At 40.9% G+C, this 21,380-nt stretch overlaps 1 protein-coding gene across 3 annotated transcripts in view; it reads right to left on the bottom strand.

The window, feature by feature from the left end:
• Window positions 1-21,380, bottom strand: part of LOC310993003 (mitogen-activated protein kinase kinase kinase kinase 4) — a 62,744-nt gene that overhangs the window by 27,963 nt on the left and 13,401 nt on the right. For 2 of the 3 annotated variants that reach the window (XM_083981229.1, XM_083981231.1), the window contains exons 4-14: window positions 18,857-18,982; window positions 18,509-18,619; window positions 15,977-16,067; window positions 15,645-15,775; window positions 13,681-13,735; window positions 13,462-13,540; window positions 11,399-11,571; window positions 8,141-8,213; window positions 7,299-7,422; window positions 5,826-5,933; window positions 5,336-5,470 (exon numbers count right to left, since the gene is read on the bottom strand). In XM_083981229.1, the coding sequence (XP_083837355.1) occupies window positions 5,336-5,470; window positions 5,826-5,933; window positions 7,299-7,422; window positions 8,141-8,213; window positions 11,399-11,571; window positions 13,462-13,540; window positions 13,681-13,735; window positions 15,645-15,775; window positions 15,977-16,067; window positions 18,509-18,619; window positions 18,857-18,982 (1,206 nt within the window). The remainder of the gene's footprint in view (window positions 1-5,335; window positions 5,471-5,825; window positions 5,934-7,298; window positions 7,423-8,140; window positions 8,214-11,398; window positions 11,572-13,461; window positions 13,541-13,680; window positions 13,736-15,644; window positions 15,776-15,976; window positions 16,068-18,508; window positions 18,620-18,856; window positions 18,983-21,380) is intronic. The other variant, XM_083981230.1, reaches the window with a different exon arrangement.

Below are 21,380 nucleotides of genomic sequence, written 5' to 3'. Positions count from 1 at the left end.
TTTAACAAATGGGTTAGTTGTGTTTTGCTTAAGTCTTTTGAGAGAGTCAGAATAAAGATAACTATCTAATGTTAGTCCCCTGGCACACTTTTCTTCTATTTGGATCCACGGTAAGTTGGGAGCATTAGAAAACCAAAAAAGGGCTGATCTAAGCTGAGCTGCCCTAAAATACCATAAAAGATTGGGTAGCTGGAGCCCTCCTCTTTCATATGGAAGATATAGTAGTGTTAAGCGAAGTCTTGATCGTCTTTTGTTCCAAATGAATTTTGTAAACACTTTCTTCATATTGGAAAAAAATGTTGGTGGGGGTGTAAGGTAGCCTGGTCGCGCCCACACTAGTGACGTCACGCCTCGCAAAAGCGCTGCTGACTTCTAGTCTGGCCAACCGTGCTATTAACTCGATTTCTGTCTCCCGAATTTTCGGGAACTCCACCCTCTTTTTCGAGAGCCAATCAACGTCGAGCCTCTCCAACGGCTCTGGGTAGAGGCGTGTTCAAGCAGTAGAGCAGCGACCGGAACCTCATTGTAAACAGCAGCATGGAGCGGTGTGATTGGTTTAAGCTTCGACACCGCCTATTCTGGCTTCGACCAATAGCAGACTGAGGCATTTGAGGGGGGCGGGTAAACCAGGTTTGAAGGATGCGCTTTGAGAAATGGATTCTCTTAACGTCTTGGCCAGACCCAATGCTGAGTATCAACATTGGAAAGTCGTGCCAACCAGGCTAGGTGTAAGGGGGATCGATTGGAATAAATATAAGAATTTAGGGAGAATATTCATTTTAATAATATTGATTCTGCCAATTATTGTAAGGGGAAGGTTCATCCATCTATCTATGCTATCATTCACCTGAGCAACAATGGGGTCGTAATTACATGGGATCATATCTTTAATTTGAGGTGTGATGATTATTCCTAAATATTTGAACCCATCTCTAGCTATTGTGAATGGATGTTGAAATGATGGATTAATCCTATCTTGCCTGTTGAGAAAAAGTATTGATGATTTTGCCTGATTGACTTTATAGCCTGAGAATGATCCGAATTGATCAATTAGATTAAGCAAGACAGGTATTGTGTTTTTCAGGTCTGAAAGATATAATAATATATCATCTGCAAATAAAGAGATCTGGTGTTCTATTTCTGAAATATGGATTCCCTTTATCCCTGGGTGATCTCTGATTGCTATTGCCAGGGGTTCAAGAGTCATCACAAACAGCAAAGGGGAGAGCGGGCAACCCTGACGAGTGCCTCTCGACAGACCAAAGGATTTTGAGATTAAATTATTTGTAATCACTTCAGCTGATGGTTCACAATAGAGTATTCTAATCCACTGACAAAATTTAGGACCACATCCAAATCGACAGAGTACATCAAATAAGTAAGGCCACTCGACTCTGTCGAATGCCTTTTCGGCATCTAGTGACAGTACACAAGTGTCTTTAGCATCTTTTTTTTCATGGATAATGTTTAGTACACGCCTGATATTATGAAACGCCTGTCTATTCTTCACAAATCCATTTTGGTCATTATGAATAATCCGTGGTAGGTGAGTTTCTAATCTTAATGCCAGTACTTTTGCCAAGATTTTAGCATCTGTGTTAATTAAAGATACTGGTCTATATGACTCACATTTATCATGTGGTTTGCCTGGTTTAGGTATTAGTGTTATCAGCGCCTTTCTTAGTGATGGGGGGAGGATACCAGATTCCAGGGATTCCTCATACATATTTATAAGGGGATGTACTATTTTTTCTTTGAAGGCTTTAAATATATCTATGGGGAGACCATCAGGTCCAGCTGTTTTCCCATTTTTCATTGTATCAATAGCTTTCAATAATTCTTCAATAGAAAATGGGGAATCTAGGTGTTGTTTGGCTTCATTAGAGAAGTTAGGAATCTGGAGGCCATCTAGGAATATCGTTTGCTGACTATTTATCCCAGCAGATTCTGCTTTGTATAGAGAGTGATAGAAATTAGCAAAAGTTACGTTAATTTCTGATGGGTCTGATGTTAGAGTCCCTGAGGTTGTTAAAATGTTATTAATGGCCTTACTAGATTGTAGTTTCTTGATTTGCCAAGCCAACAACTTGCCCGATTTTTCCCCCTGTTCATAAAATGTTTGTTTTAGACGAATTAAGCTATTTTCTGCTTTTGCAAGTGAAAGTTTATTATATTGTGCTCTTAGCAGAAGCAACTCCTGTTGATAGAGTTCTATGTTCGTTTTATTTTCATACATTTCCTCCTCCATTTTTCTAATTCTGTCGTTGAGAGACTGTAGTTTTAAATTGACTTTGTTAGTAATAGAGCTTGAATAGCTAATCATTTGTCCTCTTAAATAGGCTTTAAAGGCCTCCCATCTTATAGATGCCGTCGTTTCATTTGTGTTTGTTATAAAAAATTCATCAATGCTGTTTCCAACAAACTTCATGAATTTTGTGTCGTGCAGCCATTTTGGGTGTAGCCTCCATCTATGAGGACCTCTAATGAATTTGGACATTTTATATATTAATTTAACTGGGCTGTGATCTGAAATTACAATGGATTCGTAAGTAACATTATGTATCTGTGAGAATAAATGATTTGAAATTAAAAAGTAATCTATTCGCGAATAAGAATTTGTTGATGAGGAAAAGCATGAAAATTCTGATTTATCTGGGTATTTTCTCCTCCACGGATCACATAAGTCCAGGTCTTGCATGAAATTGTGTAATATTTTCCTGCTTTGTGCATGAGTATTATCAGTACCTTTAAGTCTGTCGAGATTTGTCGCCAGGGTTGTGTTGAAGTCCCCTCCAATAAGAAGATGGCCTGACATCTGAGCTAGAAGTAAAAATAGCTCCTCAAAGAATTTGGGGTTATCAGAGTTTGGTCCATACAAGTTTACAAGATTTATATTTATATCAAAAAGCGTTCCTTGAAGTATTAAATATCTGCCTGCCTTATCAGGTGTAACCTTTGAAACTTTGAATGGGACAGATTTGTGAATTAATATTAGCACCCCTCTTGCGTTAGATGCATATGATGAGGCATAAACTTGACCTGGCCATCTTCTACGAATTTTCAATAGGTCATTATTCAATAGGTGGGTTTCTTGTAGAAACACAATAGATGATTTAAGTTGCTTAATTCTATGCATAACCTGTTTCAGTTTTGATAATTTACCTAACCCCCTTACATTCCATGATATGAATGTTATTTGAGACTCATTCATCTTGTAATATTAAGGTGCATTTCCTCAAATGTAAGACCATACCAAACACACTTAACCAAAAATATAGTTTCGATTAAAAACGTTCTTTCGTAATGAGGCTCTTGGACGCCGTTAACCCGAACAAACCGGCGAGTAACTCCCCCTCCCTTTAACGTAAAGATCCCAACCATGGGCTCGACTGATCCTACCGAGAGGAGCATGTCCCTTGCGAGTGCGCCAACTAACCTAACTGCGCTCTCCTCGCATCACAGCCCTTCAAAATAAAAGTTGGACTAATTCCCTCAGTGATTTTCTTACACACAACATTGTAAGGTATTCCAGCTAAACCTGAGCATATATAGCAAAACATAAAGCTTTTCAGGAGAGGTCTGTCATTGTTATGTTAAAGCCAAAACATTTCCTGATTAACTTGAAATATAATTGCTGCTCTTTAATTGTTTTCCGTTAATTAACAGGGATTCTCATGAGAATTCTTTAGTTAAATCCTACTACTGTATTATCATGTCACCGTTTTATCCGTTTGACTCGATGGATGAAAGTAGTTTCTCCACATCCTTGGGAGAATCGCAGGTCTTCGTCTGGCCCTCAAGTATGACAGTCAGCTTAGCTGGGTATCTGAGCCTGTAGTCAATGTTCAGCGCCTGTAAACGTTTCTTCACTCCGTCGAACTGTCTCCGCTGCTTGCGCACATCCATGGAGAAGTCCGGGAAAAACATCACTTTGTGTTGTTGGTATGTCACTGCCTTCATCTTTCTGGCCGCCTCCATTACTCTTTGCCGGTCACAAAAGTTCAGGAACTTCATGATCATCACGCGGGGGTATCTCTGCTCCGCCGCCGGGGGTCTGCCGATGCGGTGCGCCCGTTCAATTACCACCGGGCCCGGCAGCGATGCTCCAAACACCTCACGTAGCCACTTTTCCAAAAATCTCACCGCATCTGCCCCTTCTGCTCTTTCAGGCAGGTTAACCAGTCGTAGATTGTTTCTCCTGTGGCGGTTTTCCAGGTCGTCTATTCTGGAGCTGAGCAACTCTATTTGGTTCACGTGTGTTTGCACTGTATTTTGCAGCGCATCCACATTATCCTCTGTCATGCTTATGCGTTGCTCAGCTTCCGATAGCCTACCTCCAAACTCGTGGAAGTCCCTCTTGATGTCATGGATAGCGGACAAAACTCCGTCGAATTTCGACGCGAACATACTTTTCAAGTCTGAAATAGCTTTAATCACCTCATCTCCTCGGTCTTCAGCATTAGCATTTGCTGTGGCTGCCATCGGCTGCAACACGTTAGCTTCTCCAGACTCTTCTTCTTGATTATCAGGCAGTTTTTCCGTCGTCGTTGAACGGGTATTTATTTTTCTTCTCTCCATTCACACCGTCTTTCGGCTCTGTATATTGTTTATGCAAGTTGCGTATGAGTTTGCGGAGTTAAATACAGGATTTGGGCTGTTTGCTGAGAGAGCTCCTTCGAACGCGTCCTACTTGCTCGCCGCCATGTTGGATCTGCAACTTACAGTTTTGTTTCAGTCTGACATCCCTCATCCACATCATTTCCATTGCACTGTGTGACTTTTCTTGGTGAGACAGCTCTTTGGACGACCAAACAGCAGACAGACGCTGTTAGGAGCTCGCTGGCAAACGCAGAGGAACATTTAGCCTCAGAGGAAGCAGATGTTTTCCTCAGGATCTCTTGGCGAAGAGAAACGTGATTCCAAATGAATGATAATAATGTTACATGTCTGCTGCGTGTGTGAATAGGCGCACTTGTTGCACTGACCCAATGTGGCTACAAAGTAACACTCAAAAAGTGTTTATGTTTACATTATGTAGCTAATTTGATCAAGTATTCAAGGTATTTTCAAAAACCTACAAATTCAACTACTGGAGACGGTAGTAGAGAAATATCATCCAGCTCAGCCAGATGTGTCCCTCTGGACCACAGAGCTGGACCAGCTGACTGACGGGCCGAGTAGCAGCACCATCCAAAGTCTAAGTGTAAGTGCGGCGAACAGCGTGGGCACATTTCTGAACTTTTCTTTCTGTCCGATCTCATTCATCACATACTGAAGGTTTGGAATACTGCATTACCAGGTAAACAACCAATGCAAAGTTATGATTAATCTTTACCGGTCTCCTGTCACTCCTCCTGTTTCTCTCATCCATTAAAACCCTGTTGTCATGGAGATCAGTTTCCTCCCCGAGAGAGATCTCTTGAAGCTCCCCCCACTGAAAGGCACAGTCCGTCAGCTGCCGCCTCTGCTGCTGGGAACAGAAAACAAATTAAAAGTGAGAAAAAAACATAAACTGAAGACAAAGTCATATATAGCTGACATTTCTAAGAAATAATTGTATTTCAGTTATAATTACTGTGGGTAACTCATCCACGCAGGTATTTCCATAGTTGAGGGTGTTGTAAGAACAGAGGGAGCAGAAGAGTGAGGACGTGACTCAGCAGGTAGCACCACTGTGTATCTTGTGAAGTAGCCTAGTCGGTAAACGCTAGATTTCAACAAATGCTCTCTTCCACTGAAGTGCTTTATTTCACCTTTATCTTTCATCTGCTGCCCTTTAAGTGCTGAGTCAATAAAGAAGAAAAGTGTGTACACAGTATACTTACATCCTCTAATTTTTGCCGCTGCTCATGCTGCTGTTGAATCCTCTTCTGTCGGTCAGCCACTAGCTGCTGCTTGTATCGTTCCTGCTCCACCAACTGCTGCCTGTGCTGCTGTAAAGCCATGACATACTCTATATTAATACATGAGTTAAAATTGTACACAGGCTTTTCACACAAAAGTCTTTGATTTAAAGATTAAATATATTAAATTAACCTTAAGACCAATGGAGCAGGATAAGATTATGGATTAAGATTCACTTATATCCCCATGTCTAAAAACTTTTTACAATTCAAACTAAATACAACTGAAATTTTAGTTATAGCCTCTAATGCTTAGAGAGAGAAATTGGTTGCGAAATTAAATTCCCATGGCCTAACCCCAAGCCGCCAACAAGCAAGAAATGTCGGTTTAATCATTTGGGGGATGTGTCCAAATCCTCCAAAGCCTTTTATCACCTCAAAAATATTACTGAAGTGCGACCTTTTCTCTCTCAGGGTGACACAGAAAGACTGATGCATGCAGGCTTGACTACTGTAATTTTACTATCTGCTCTACCCAAACTGGCCTAAGCTGATCCAGAACTGCAGCGTGCTGGGCAGGACCAGAGGGAGGGAACATACCTTTGCATAAAACGTCCTGAGGTTGTTTGCCTGTTAGTCGCCATATTAATTCTAAAATTGTTTTACTTGTGAGCACCTCATGGTCTTAAGATATATGGCTCTCTGGCTCAAGTCTGTCAGTTGTTCCCAGCTGCAGAACTAAAACCTTTAGAGAGGCAGCTTTTAACTTTTATGCTCCAAGCTGCTGGAACAGTCTGCCCTGAGTCTGACCTAAGATCAGCTGGAAGTGTTGAAATCTTTCAATGAAAACCTAAAGACGACCTCTTCAGCCTGGCTTTTGCTTTAGTGTGGTTTATAGACATCATTGTAAGTTTTCTATTCTCATCTTTTTAAACACCATTATGTTTTCACTAAATCAAATCATGTCTATTAAACGTATTTGTTATCTCTAATAATGAACCTGACCTTGTTGTGCTCAAAGCACTGCAACAATTTAAGACTGCATCTAATAGTTATTTTCTTTATTGATTAAGTTGCCAATTATTTCCAGTTCTGTGAAATAAATAAAAAATGTTGTGCACAGTTACTTAGACCACAGTAATGTCTATGACTATGATTTACTTATTCTGACAAATAGTTAAATTACACTCAAATTCAGGAAAACTTTTTTTTAATTTTTTTTTTACATTTTTGCTTGGAGAAATGACTAAGATAATTAATCAATTATCAAAATAATTGCTGATTTATTTTTGCTTCCGTCAACTACTCAACAAATTGCTTTAGATTTACAAATATCACAGATAATGATTAAAAAAATAACACAGGTTAATTCCATGTGCTACATTTTGTTGTACTGTATATTCCTATGATATGAATGAATGTGTACAAGCTATGGTAAATAAAAGTGAAACCCACTTGTTGTCTTTGTTGACCCCCAGTTCCTCCGTGACCTCCCTCTCTGCCTCCTTCACGATCTTCTGTCTGCAAACGGAGGAACTCCCGTCTCAGCGTCCACTCTCCAGGAACATTGACTATGGAGCTGAGAGAGCAAGAGAGAGAGAGACAGAAAGAGAGAGAGAGAAACGACAGAAGCGATAGTAATGAAGACACTTACTGACTGGACTGAAGTATCAAGAGAAAATGGGCACAGTTACACAAATACACTCTCAAAGCTCATTCTAGGAGAAAGTGCTCAGCTCCTAGTGCCATCTGCTGTTTGATGTCCGGGGACAGTAGCAGAGCGGCTAGTGCATCTGTCCGTTAACATGAAACACACACAGATGCCCTGCAGGGCTTCATTAGCAATGAATGTGCTGAGCACTTACACTGAGGGAAAGTCCTCGCGGTGACATGTGTGTTAATCTGCTGATGAGCAAAACGCCGATAATGACAGCTATGAGACCTTTTTTAACAATCACAGAGACACTGTTTGCAGGCTGACCTGGATGGATCACCACATCACCACAGAGTCAGTGAGTTTGAGGAAAACTTTCCGTGTATCGAAATCTGCATCTACAGCTGTATTTCTAAACGATTTCTCCACAACGTAGGTCTTCAATCGCACACACTGTGGCTTCAGTAATATGTTGTATGCACCATGGCATCAGAATGGTTAAATATCTGTGTTTGATTCCCAACCAAATGACCACTGTTGAATATCATACTGATATTTCTCTGCTCCAGTTCCCTTTGTTTCTGTGGCTGTTAACTGTAAAATGTCAAAACAATATTCATATCTAGTATGAAAAGGCTTTTACCTGGGTTCTCCTTCTTCCTCTGTTACCTCATCATCCTCTTCCTCACTGCCACTGTACTCATATTCTGGACCCTCTGAAAGAGACAAAGTAGAAGTAAAAAATTTGGTTTAAATATTCTGAAATAAAGTTAATAAAAGGAATAAAAGCCCCTTTTAAAAATACATATTTCCAAATTAATACTGTAAAAGAAAAGAGAAAAAACACTCACACAGCCTGTGTTCAGAAACGGAGCCTTAAAACCGGCCGTCAGGACTTTTGTAACTTTTGATGATACAACAACCCACCATCTCTGAGTGTGTATCTTAAATCTGTGACATTTTTATCAGATCTCTCAGAAAACAGTGAGCTAGACACTCAGAACAGATATGAGATGGTTCTTTCATGGGTATCAACACTCCAAATTAAGTAGTGAGAAATGTAAAACATGAGTCCTTTAAAACAGATTTTAAAAAGAGAAAAGAAAAGAAACCCAGTAATGCAAGGATCATGGGAAATGGAAACTTAATATCTGTTTGAGCAGATACAATTAGTTGATTACTCACTTTTCACTGAAAGAAAATTCACTTGTACCAAATTTGATAATAAACTAATCAATTAGGTCTAATTATGATTGGCCCTAAATGTATGAATCTCTTAGATGTACTGAGTGTTTGTCCTCCAGGGATGAGGTGCTGTATGCTACGGGTGGAGCTTTGGATGAACTCGTCGTCTCATGTGTAAGCACTGCTGTGGGTATCCTTCGCTGGCTTTCTGCAGCAGCCACCGTTTCATTAAAGATTCCTCCATGCCTGCCATCTTGTTTCTGCATCGTCTACCGCCAGTAGCAATTTTGTCATTATCAAAGCCACACAAAAGTATAGTGTGGGTAAACTTGGGCAATAAGAGAGTAAATGAGAGTCTTATTTAGTGGAAGATATATGGGAGAGCGTTGTTTATACTGTAGTGTGGCTTCAGAACAGCTATGCTGAATCATCTCAATCCTGATCCCACACTTACAGTAAAAAAAAAAAAAAGAAGTCTGACTCCTTTAACATACACCTCCTACGATGGGGCCCATGCACATTGCTAGATGGCTGAAAATAATCTCTTAGAGTCCATATTGCACTTTTGTTGTTCAGTCACTATTGCAATAGAAAGCTTTTGTCAACAGGCTGGCAAAAGATGTGAAGAGTAGTACACGGGCTGACATCAGCATTTACTCTGTCCACACGCCACAACATAATACAGGTGTGTTTGTCCAGAGTAGAGGGAACCACAACGGCTGCAGCGGACGGAGGAAATCTCTGCTCTGCAGCTGTGATGTCATGTTTGAAGGTTTTGGCTCTTGTTATGTCTTCCTGGGCCAAAGCTGCAGGAGGAGAGTGCATTTAGAGGGTTGATGCCTACTTTTGCTGACCGAGAGGAGGGCCTTTTTTTCTCTCTCTCTCTTTCTCTCTTTTTGAGTGATTCATCTTCCAAAGCATAGACCATCTTTGTCCAAACTACACTCTTGGGTATGCTCAAATGACACATCCTTTTTGCATCATGTCCGGAGCATTGAATTTTTCTCTTTTTTTCTCCTCTTATTTCTGCAGCAGTGAGTTTTCCCACATGTACTTAAGATTATCAGCATTTCATTACTCTGGAGGGGCATGGGGACACACAAAAATCACACAAATCTGGTCTTGAACACATCGCATGCTCACACACAACACACAACACATGCAGCATGCAGAAAGTCTACCAGTCATTAGTGTGTTTTTATAAGCTAACAGAAGATTAAAACCAGATGGCCATTCCCTTTCCTCCTTCCTTCCCCTCAGCTTCCCTCTCTGCTCTCTCTCTCTCTCTCTCTCTCTCTCTCTCTCTTTTTCTGTTGTTATCACTTTCTCGTCTGTCTTTCTTTGCCAAATGAAGATGAATAAACCTAATGGACAACCCAAGGATTTCTTACCCTGCTTGAATATAAACGTGAGAACAAGAGAAGAGCAAAGTCATAAATATTTCTGTCTTCTCTTCCCCGCCCCTAACTCTTTTTCTCACTGTTTGACTGCACATCTTGGCATCACACATTCAGCACATGCAACTCATCCAGAGGAGAATGAATCTTCACAGGATGAGAATAAATTGTTCTCGCAATATACGTCTCTCCGCCTTCGTCCCTTAGTTTGTCCAGTTTTTTGTCTCTTTCCATCCCTCACTCTCTCCTCCTCCTCCTTCGTTTATGTGTGTGTTGAGTAAAACATGGCCCCAGAGTGAACGTAGAAAAAAGAAGGGGAAAGGTCAGGACATGTAGCCTTTTGGCCCGACCCGACATTCCCGCTCTCGCTCTCTTGTTCGTTTTGTCTGGCTGGCCGGCCTCGCGTCTCCGCATATTCAGCTTGATTAAAATATCTGGCATGGTTGAAACAGTTCAAATGCAAATGCTTTATTAGCACAGCAGGGACTCTTGTTGTCTGGTCAGTGCTCGTGCATCAACTAGTGTATTTTTAGAGATGTAACTATGAACATATACCACTCCTCTGCTTTCAGTGTAATGCAGTAATAACTGGACAGGAATATTAGCCAGAAACTGTAGATTTACTTAAGAAAACATTAAGTATAATTAAATATGTTGTGTAAACTGTGGTAACACTAGTCTAATGAATCATTTCCATAAACGGCGTGCTATAAATTAGCAGAAATGTAGTGTTTGTGACAGCCTGAGCGAAGCAGCTGCTGTGGTATCAGTGCAGCTGGTGCTCTCTCTCAGCTCAAGTGTGTTGGTGGTTCTTGCTCCAACACAAGTGGTGTTAAAACCCTCCTAGTGAAACATACTTGAAAAAATCTGCACTGACAAGTTGCCTATTTGTAAAAGATTCTGATATCCCGTGGGTTATCCAACGATTTGACTGTATTCCTCCTCTGAAAATTATCTCATCTTGACACTAAACGATTTAGGGCAGCCCTCCATTTTTTCTAGAAATGAATCTTTGTCCTAAGAGTATCGGCACAGAGTTGTCTGTACGTTCTCCTTTACCCTGTGGGATTTTGTACACACCGGCTCAAAGCAAAATTCACCAGTCAGCGTGCACCGGCCTACATAAACATATCACATGAATAATTCAGCCGTTAATACAAAAACTGAATTATTACTGAATCAATTCTAGTTCATTAGTGATTTGAAGTCTGAATAAACAAAAAGCTGTTCTGAATAAAACACAAACAGCATTTAACTGTCAGTGCATTTACCCATCAGCTGTTACAGGTAACTCTCCTGTGTCCTCACTGCTCACTCACCTTTCTCTCTCTTCTTCCTGGTTCTGTCCAGGTGATCTTTGAGCATGATGCGGACTTGTCTCTCGTTAGCCAGGTCTCTGATGAAAGCGTGTCTCAGCAGCGTGTCGGTGGTGGGTCGATGCAGATGGTTCTTTACCAGACAGTTATCAACAAAGGACAAGAAACGCTTCGACCTATGACAGACAGAGATTGAGAAAGAGGAAAGAGGACAGAGATCACAAACAATGGTACAATGAAAATTAATATTGTGAAAATCTGTTTAATGTCCATTTAACTGAAAGGCTCTAAAATGTTTCTTTGACAACAAACACCCAGTTCATCATTACATGAAGTCCTGCTCATTTACAATAAGGTGGACATGCATTAAAGTAATTCTTTAAAACTACATCCACTGATTTCAGTATTGTAATACGTCAGAACTGGCACTGAAACACACATCATAACTTTTACTTCAGTTTGGATTCCTCTTTACTCATGTTTAATCAAGTTTTTGCTGGTTATCATCAGCACAACTCTGTGGTCAAAATGTCTTGATAAAAGCAGTATATAAATAAACCTGGGGTCATTAAGAGGAAGTGGTGTATGATGGGGAAATCTTCTTAGGTTTTATCCTAAACTCTTTTAACAAGATTCGTCTTTTTTAACCATATGACCTCTTTACTAAAGCAATGTCAGCACAGACAGCAGCATTACTACAAAAAACACAAATTGCAGAAAGGGAAAGGGCAAGTTTTTCTTACTAGGAAATGTTATAAACTAGTATTAAAACCAGCACTGTCATCGTTCAAACATATTCAAATCAACATCACCTTCTATACCCTGACACAAAGGTATTAAAAAATCTTTTTAAACTCACCGAGAGTACGCCAACTAGTAATCACTTTTTGGAGGACTACAAACGTCTGTGTGTAAAACATATTCCCAGCATTCAAGAGGTGCGTTGTCTCTAGTCTAAACTCAATGAAAACAGGGAAGGGGTATGTGTTGCTGTTTAGTTTTCAGGTTGCCTGACGCCTTAGGGAGGCCTGGAGGAAGGAGGACTGAAACGCTCTGCATAGCCCAGAATGTTGGAGTTATTAAAAGCTGCCCCATGAACTAGTCTCTCTGATGGCATTAATACTGAATGTAAGAGGGCATGAGTTCAACTACAAATTCAGTATGAAAAGCTTATTCATTATATATGGGAGAGGAGAGGAGAGGGGAGGAGAGGGCCCAAGTAGAACGAAGCCAATAAAAATGGCAAACTGAATTTTTAAACAAACTGTAAACTATCATGTATACATTCATTCATTAAAACATGTTTTTAATATTTAGTATTTCAACCTTCACTTTTTGTCGACTAATTAATTCTTCCTGAGCATAAACATCTCATAGTTTTCATTATTGTCCTTTAACTTTTGATAATCCATGATAAAGATGTTATCTTGGACACATCAGAGTTTTCAGTATTGTCATATTCAAAATTTCTTCTTGCGAATGGACTGGATATTTTCATTTAATATTTGAATGTAGAACTTGCATAGTGCCAAATATAAATCACCCTTACACCGCAGCTTTTATATCAACCCTCCATGTCCAGCAGTCACTGTGGTAGTCCTGGCCTGATCCACCACACCAAACATGCTGGACCCGTCTGATTTGGACAAGTTTTATTTTGGTTTCATTGGACCAAAGGAGGTGCTGCCAACATTCATCGGGCTTCTTTTCATGCTTTCTGGCGAAGAATTTTGCAATTGTGTTCAGTACAACAAGCACTGGTTTATGTATTCCAATACCCCTATAACTGGTACCTTCCCCTATCTTTAGGACATCTGAAAAACCTGGTCCTTACTCGTTCAGGTAATATCTACACTGTAAATGATTTGATGAATTGAGCTTTCAGTTTCATCGCAAAGGGACAGTGTTGAGCTCTTTTGGCTGATTACTGAGCCATCAATCCCACAACAAAGAGCACTTTCAAGCAGTGTTTTCAGAGGAGAAACCCTAAACACTGCCCTCTGCATCCTGCTGTGTGTGTGTGTGTGTGTGTGTGTGTAAGAGAGACTGATATTTCACAGGCTTACCATTTCTTTGATTTCAGTTTGGGTGGAGGGTTTCGTGGAATTAAAAACAGCGCTCTCATTGGATGCATGTGGCATAGAGCTAAGAAAGGAGACAAAAGGTCAGAGAAAGAGATATGAATGATGAAGAAATACAGTACACTGGGGATGGGGAAACATAAAACACCCTGTTAACAACAGTAGTCATGTGTGCGTGAATGTGTTAATGTATTCCCGACTTACGAGGGGCTCCTTCGGCCATCTCTAAAGCTGTGATTCCTAAAGACCAGAGGTCACTCTGAAAATGAGAGAGACAGGAAAAGGTTAAGGCTGGTGCACACACAAAGCTTAGCTTGAGCTCTAGTCATTTCCTGTAAACTTTGGATGTCCTCGTTTAATTCAAATAGTAAATCAGTTTGTGCATAGTGTGAGAGAGTAGATCCAGGAATAACAAAAACAATTTCCAAGACTTCAGGCCAAGATTCTGGCGTTTTACAAAGAATCAGTGGATTCAGTGATTTCAAAAGTCATTGTGTAATTACTTCCAGAAAATAAAATTTCCATTTGAATGTGTTTCTGTGAACTATGACATATCTAATCAGCATGGGTGAATGGAAGTTTTTTTTTTTATGACAATGTTTGCTTGAAGGATGTTCTGTGAGTAATGAAGGTCTTTCATGCATAATGATGGAAAACTTTCTGCTGAATATCAGGTGATGAAAGCCTAGACCCCATTTACTGTGGACGCAGTCATTTAATGTGTCTTTGATGGACTGAATGGCTATGGGACATCAAGAAAGGAAAGATTAAATGCTTTAAAGAGACATTTAAGATAAAATTGAAACCTCAGGAGACATCTCTCTACAAAGCATATACATAACCTTTACGCATCTTTTCTCTTGTGATAATGGCAGCCAAAGCTACACTTAAATCACTCAATCATCCCCTCGGTGAACAAGGGTGACTGTCTGACCGCCTCAGGACAGTTCCTGTGTCTCAGGATAGAGAGCTTAGTTACTACTTTTGAATTCATTTTTACGAGGCTTCACAATGTCTCAAGGCAGCAGCTCAGTGCACTTACTATACAGTGTTCAGTTTCCACAATTCAGTTCGATCATGCTTGTTTTACTTCCTCTTTTGGTGGTGTGTATTTAAATTGTGTTGTTTTACACGTTTATCTTTATTAGGTTGTACATTTAATTTTATTTTACAATGCAAGACACTTGTTGAGAAATGTGCAATAAATCGATATTTATTATCATGATAATTGAAGCAGCCGTTTCAACAGCTCCGATGAATAAAACTCAAGAGATCAGGCAGACACTGTTAACGATGTAGCATCTGTAGCATCTGATCCCTGATCAGATAGTAGGTGTGTGAAAATGAGCAAAACTTTTATTTTGCCTGTGAGAGTCATCAATGTGTCTGTGCTGTGGAGAGTTGTTACTGTAGTTATTGTGCCAGCTAAACGGTTATGGCTGTAGCTAAACTTCAAACGATATTCTTTCTCAGGCAAACAGCTTCAGAGGCTTTACCGACACTTTTGTGCTGAGGTGGGTCTGTCCCTTCTTTGAACACATCCCAGGAAACAAATTTTAGTTTGACTGATCATTTGTGGCTAACAGCTTGTCCACACAGGAGGTATTGTGATCATGTTTGTCAGTCGTCTATCATACGTGCATCTAAACAGATGTGTTTCTATTTTAATCAAACCAGCTTTCTACACAGCCATTTAACCGCATTTCACAGACATTTTTTTTTACACTTTGTCTACTTCCTTCTCATTTCCGTGCTTAACTACAGTGATTGTGTGACAGAGACGACCTACACTCAATACTGTGTGCACAGCTCATCCTAATGTCTGCTTTCTTCCTTTTGTGCCTGGTTTGGTGTGGTTGTTTGGTCGCTGCATTAAAATATGACCATTTTATTTTTAGTTTAGTTTAGTCTGAGGTTGTAGACATCACATATGGTCTTGATTAACTGATACTAAACAACGAGGACTTTCACAGTGCTAATCAGAGTTTGAAATGCCCTTCATTCTTTGACTGGATGCCTTGCTTTTTTATTCATGAGTCACCCAGTCTGATGGGAACTAACCTAATTCCCAGGGTATTTTTTGCAACATCCTAAGCGGTCACTGAAAAAAAAAAAAAAAATTTCCTTGACGTTGGCCAGAAAATGACTACATCAGTGTCACTGCGTACCCTGTAGTCGTATGTGGCATCAGGGTTCTCATCACAAGCGATGACCTCTGGAGCCATCCAGTATGGGGTCCCAATGAAGGTGTTTCTTCTGCCGATGGTCTTGTCCAGCTGAGCCGACACCCCGAAGTCAACTGAAACACAGAAATGTAGGAAAAGGTCTGAAAACATCTGACCGGCCGTTTGCTTCTCTGTAAGGAGTTTTGTCATGGTTTGTGTGAATTTTTTTATTTATTCATGTGTGTATGACTGTGATTGTTCTACAGAATAGCCTGGGGGAGGTGAGGGGGGGCATGTGTCTGAGAAACCACAGTGCATGCGTAGATGTGTCATACCCAGTTTGACTTCGGCATTCTCCGTGAGCAAAACATTTTGTCCCTTAATGTCTCTGTGTATCACATGATGGGAGTGAAGATGGGAAAGACCCTGGAAGACAAACATGCACACACATAAACACACACATGCACACACAGAGTCAGATGACTATCACTATAAATACAAAGGCACAAACAGCTTTGACAGAGGAGTTGCATTATGTGTGGGTTAAGAGGCCATTCTAAATAAGGGTGGGGTTCATTTCATGCTTGTTGTGCTGCTTTTTTTTCCCATCTAAACAACTTTTCTGTAGGTGGGAGACTCGACAAGTAGCAGTGTCACAGTTCGAATGTGTGTGTGTGCGTAAGTGTGTGTGTTTGTACTCTCGCTTCTTCAAAAGGTGGCTAAATAAACAGAGGAAGTGAGTCTTATTTCAGACAATGACTTCATCATGGTATGCTGAGTGTCTGTGCGAGTTTGTATGTGTATGTTGAAACAATAGGGAGACAGCATGGCTGACAGAAAACACTGGCGTCCATCCAGAGTCCTTTGTCTCTCTCCCTTTTTTTTTTTGGTTTTACTACAAATAAAATAATCTTGGTTCGGTGTTGTCCCTGATAATGTCAGCATCAAGGTCAGGTAATGTTGTGAGTGAGCTGATACGAGTTGATCTACTGTATGCGAGTGTGTAGGTCTGTTAGCAGAGCCACAAACTCAAACACCAACGCAGAACGCAGGGAAAACATCCCGGAGTCTTTCTCAGGACCTTGTGATCTCTCGTAATGATAACCATAACATCTTACACACATGTGCTCTAAAATGGCCTTTTAAGTATATAAATGAAAAAATAAATCAATTATTCCCTCCACGTCACAAGAGGGAAAAACATGACAGAGAAGTTGGTCCCTGAACATAAAGAAGTATCAGTGTTAGTTCAACTTCTTCTCTTTGATGATTTGGCAAAGAATCTGACACTAAAAGTAGCATCATGTGTCTGATGCGGCGGCAGCAGCAGCTTCTCCAGCCTTCAGTTTGCATTCACACACAGATGACTACCTCAGGGGAAGAATACACACACAAACTTGTCTGAGGAAGTTATTTGAGGACGGTGGGTTAAAATGCTACATTAAATAAGCAACAGAACACCTGGTAGAAGTTCACATATGTATACACCACAGAGCCACATGAGCCACCTGCGAGACGGGGGGGCTAGACCAAACATTATAGTATTTGGGTTATAGCCACTATAAGTGATGGCAGGTATATTTGTGAAAAAGTTAATTTTTCAAATGTCAGAATTATTCTTCTTCCTTTTTTTAAAGGGACATTGTGTAGGAATTACTCCCATCTAGCATTGCGGCTGTATATCACAAGCAACTCAATTTCATGCTGCATTCACGTGAAATTGGGCAGACGGACGAAAGCCGCTACACGTAACGGCATAAACAAGCCTCTATGTAAACAAGTAGTCTGTCGGCACGAGGCAAAACAATACATGTGACAATAGGTTGTCATGGCGATGTCGTATTGTTGACCTGACCCACGTTTTACCGGCTTTCTCTCGACTTCTGTGACTAAAATGACATCTGGTTTGTTACTGACGGCCGTCTGCCCGACTGCACATGAATGCAGCATCAGTGTAATGGTACAGACACACCAACTCCGGCAACGGATGTCAAGTCGACGGATCCCATTCACTTTCTATGTAGAGCAGGAGCTCCGGCCGCGCGTTGCATGATGGACACAGCACGTCGAGTTGACGGCCCCGTCGCCGTATGTGAATTTGCATAAAGTTCGATAGATTGAACTTTATGCAAAGTTCGATAGATTGAACTTTATGCAAATGAGTTCCGTCCAACGCAATGCAGCCGGCTCAGAAACTTTGTTCAAACTATCAAACTAGGCAGTGTTGATCAAATATGAATCAAGATTCTGTTACTGCACTACACATTTCCCGCCTCAAATGTTTTCAGAAACATACTTTAGTGTGTTGTTTAACTGTAAAATGAGATAGTTTGTGACCCGGCCGCCATGTTGGAACGGCAGAGCGAAACTCAAGCTCCGCAGTACGTCACACAGAACCCGCCCACTCGCCGGTGCGTTCGGCGATTCGTTGCGTCGGGATCCGTCGCCGCCAGAGTTGGTGTGTCTGTACCATAACGCTCCATTGCTCCTCACTGCGTTACCGCGGGGACTTTTCACAGACGCCACCTTGACCTGAGCCGACAGCTCCGGTGTCTCCGGGGTTTCCTACCGTCATGCTGCCACTGAACGTAAAAACATGGCGACACGACATGGCAGCCAGCACCGAGCTTACCCGCTCCATGTAGATATGAATGATATGAAGGGCAAATTCACCGGGACACTTCAGTTTGTTGACATACTTTTGAACAAAATCATCGATTTTCGTGAATAGATAACAGGAGAAGTTACACAATGTCCCTTTAAGGATCCATGTCAACAATCTTTGTTTGTGATGCCTTTTTAACAGTCTTATCAATACTAAATATCAACATTGGTGTGGTGTGTGTGCTGTGTTACTTTGAACTCACCCTGAGCACCTCTCTGCAGATATAAGCTATCCAGTCTTCCTTCAGGCAGTTTCCCTTGGTCTTCTTCACCAAGTCTGTGACTGAGCCGGCTCCACAGTACTCCATCACCAACTACATGGACAGATGGACACATGTCTCTCACACGCACAGGTGCTGCACTTATAAAGTAACTGTTAATATTACCGTCTCTTAAAATGAAAGACATGATAAAACAATAATGGAGTTTATGATAATGTCACACAGAATAAACCCAGAGGGGCAACAGGTGTTATTTTTTGTAATTTCTGTGTCTTTTCACTTTACTCAAAGACAATAACTATCAAAAAGCAGATCGAGTGGTTTACAAACCCAAAGTTGGTGGTCCTGTCCTGCAGGATTTTTCCTAATAAAAGCTCCATAATAAGTAGCGATGTTTCTATGGTGGGAATAACTCTTCAACATGTTGATCTCCAGCTTTATCTCCTCTTCTTCCTCCTAAAAAACACAACAGATAGAAACGCCATGCTTATTTAGACGATACAACAGACCTATCTTCTCTGAGTGTTCTGCATATAAACAAGCTGTTAAGTGGCAGTGTTCTGTATTATACACTCATGTTGTACAAGATGTTTAAAAATGTGGCACTTTTTCTAACACTACACTACACACAAGGATTATAATAATGTTTACTCGTTCTTCTTTTATAATGAGGCTTGTCCTTTAAAGATGAAAGTTGGCACTGGCAGTGGCACTTAATAAAAAGCTCCACAGAAAACACAACACGTACACATCCAGACCAACAGCATCTCCAATCAGCGTGTTGTGTAACCTCTACATGATCTTTCACCCAGCGACTGGACCCTAATTCGACTCCTCTGTTGTCCACAGTGACTGGTCAGTGTTACGAGATGCCGGACAGACAGAACCAGCAGAGGAAACAGAGTGTGGCACTCTTTGTTTTCTCACTATAAATCCCGGAAATGACTTGTGACTTCTCCAATTCACTGAACCTCTAAATCTACGCCGGGCTGGAGGGAGAAAGACGAGAGGTGGAGGAGAAAGAGGAGAGCCGGAGGAGAAAGAGGAGAGCTGGAGGAGCTGGATGTGGCTGTTAATCAGAAAAGAGGAAACAACAGAGAACTTCTCCCAGTCACTGACCTCCTTTAAATCTCCACAGGACAGGAGGGGAGAAAATGACATGGCAGAGTTTGAACTTTCACCTCCATCTGAAACACAAAGCCTCCTGCCTACTGCGTCTGTGCAGTCTGGCAGTGCGTGCGTGTGTGTGTGCGTGCGTGCGTGTTTGTGTGCGAGAAGGGAGATAATAGCCAAGCATTTCCTGCTAGAGAGTTTGTCTGCAACACAGACCAGAGTCTCATCAACACTAGAGTTGTCATGATACCAAAATGAGTAACCACGGTACTATACCAGACAAAGTATCACGGTTCCGGGTAATATCACGATACTGCAACCTTTTTTTATTATTATTATTTTTATGAACTGCAATGTATTTGTACAAGTTATAAATACTTATTAATTACTTATAATGTTGTTTGGTGCATGATAAATATAATACTGGTGAAGTAGGAATTAGACTGAAACAAATATTTTTAAATAAGCAATAAAAAACAAATAAATTAAGTTAGAATTTATATGGTTGAAAATAAATAACCATTCAGTCTCTTGCACATTAATTTATGTTTAACAAATATAAATAATCAACTTAGGATAAAAACGAATCCACTGTCTTTAAAAAAAATCTATTTGACAATAATGCTTCTTCATAATAAACCATAGAGGACAAGATACAATGAACAGGAACTGATTCCCTGTGAAAACTATATTTTTATGCATTTTCTAGGTGCTTTATACTTGGACATCCTTTAACTCTTTATTCCTCAGCCTGTACATGGAACATATAGCCTGATATTAGCCAATGAGAAAATAAACAGAGCAAAATTAATTAAGTGCCACTGACGACGGCGCCGCAGCAGACTCGCCGCTCGCGCCCGGTGCTTCTGCCGTGGTCAGTGTGTTGTCTCGTGTTTGTGACTGTAAGCCGTGCGCGCGTCTGGGCGAGACAGAACTTTAGCTCGTTGTTTGTTTTGAAGCGAATTTCTATCGAAGCGGAGCTGTCTCAGCCTATGGTCTCAGCTGTCTTCATGGAGTCTGCTTGCCGGAATGAACACACGAACAGCCAATCAGCTAACAGACGGGCGGACCCAGCGTGCGGAAACAGCCTATCATATCCCCGGACATCACCAGTAACAGGCAAACAGCCAATCATTCAGCAGCTGTGTAGTTAGGTTGCAGTGGGTGCATGTGGGTTTTGTTTACAAGGGAGTGCGTGCAGTGAGAAGCCGGGAGGAGAGGAGAGGCGGCCGCTATAGCGGAAACTGGCACCGTAGTAGTAATCCACGGTAGTACCGTCGTGTAGAATTTCTAGTATAGTAGGAACCGTTACGTTTTGGCACCGCGGGGTACCGTGGCTACCGTGGGTATCGTGCAACTCTAATCAACACCAACTCAACTCAGGGCGTCCACTTCTGCAAAACGCAGATTTGTGACAACGTTCAAAAAAGCATAAAATCTGAACTTTTTTTTCAACAATGTCCTTTTCAAATTAGCTTGTTTTGTCCAACAGCAGTAAAGAGCAACACAAATCCTTGAGTCGACCATGCTAACAGCTCTAACTCTACAGTTACATGTCAAATCTATTATTGAATTAATTTACCATTTTACAGTTACATGATTTGACAACAATTAGTTGCACCACGGTTTAGCCTGACCACATTAGAAATGCTACAGTCAAACACTGCTTTGCTACGCTACACGTTCTATTGCAACATGGTATTATCGGCATGTGTGTGACCTCATTCTGCCGTCACTGTTG

The sequence above is a fragment of the Trachurus trachurus genome, assembly GCF_905171665.1.
Source record: "Trachurus trachurus genome assembly, chromosome: 10".
Classification (NCBI taxonomy): domain Eukaryota; kingdom Metazoa; phylum Chordata; class Actinopteri; order Carangiformes; family Carangidae; genus Trachurus; species Trachurus trachurus.
The sequence above is the reverse complement of the archived record's forward strand: the minus strand, read 5'-3'. Positions and strand labels throughout refer to the sequence as shown.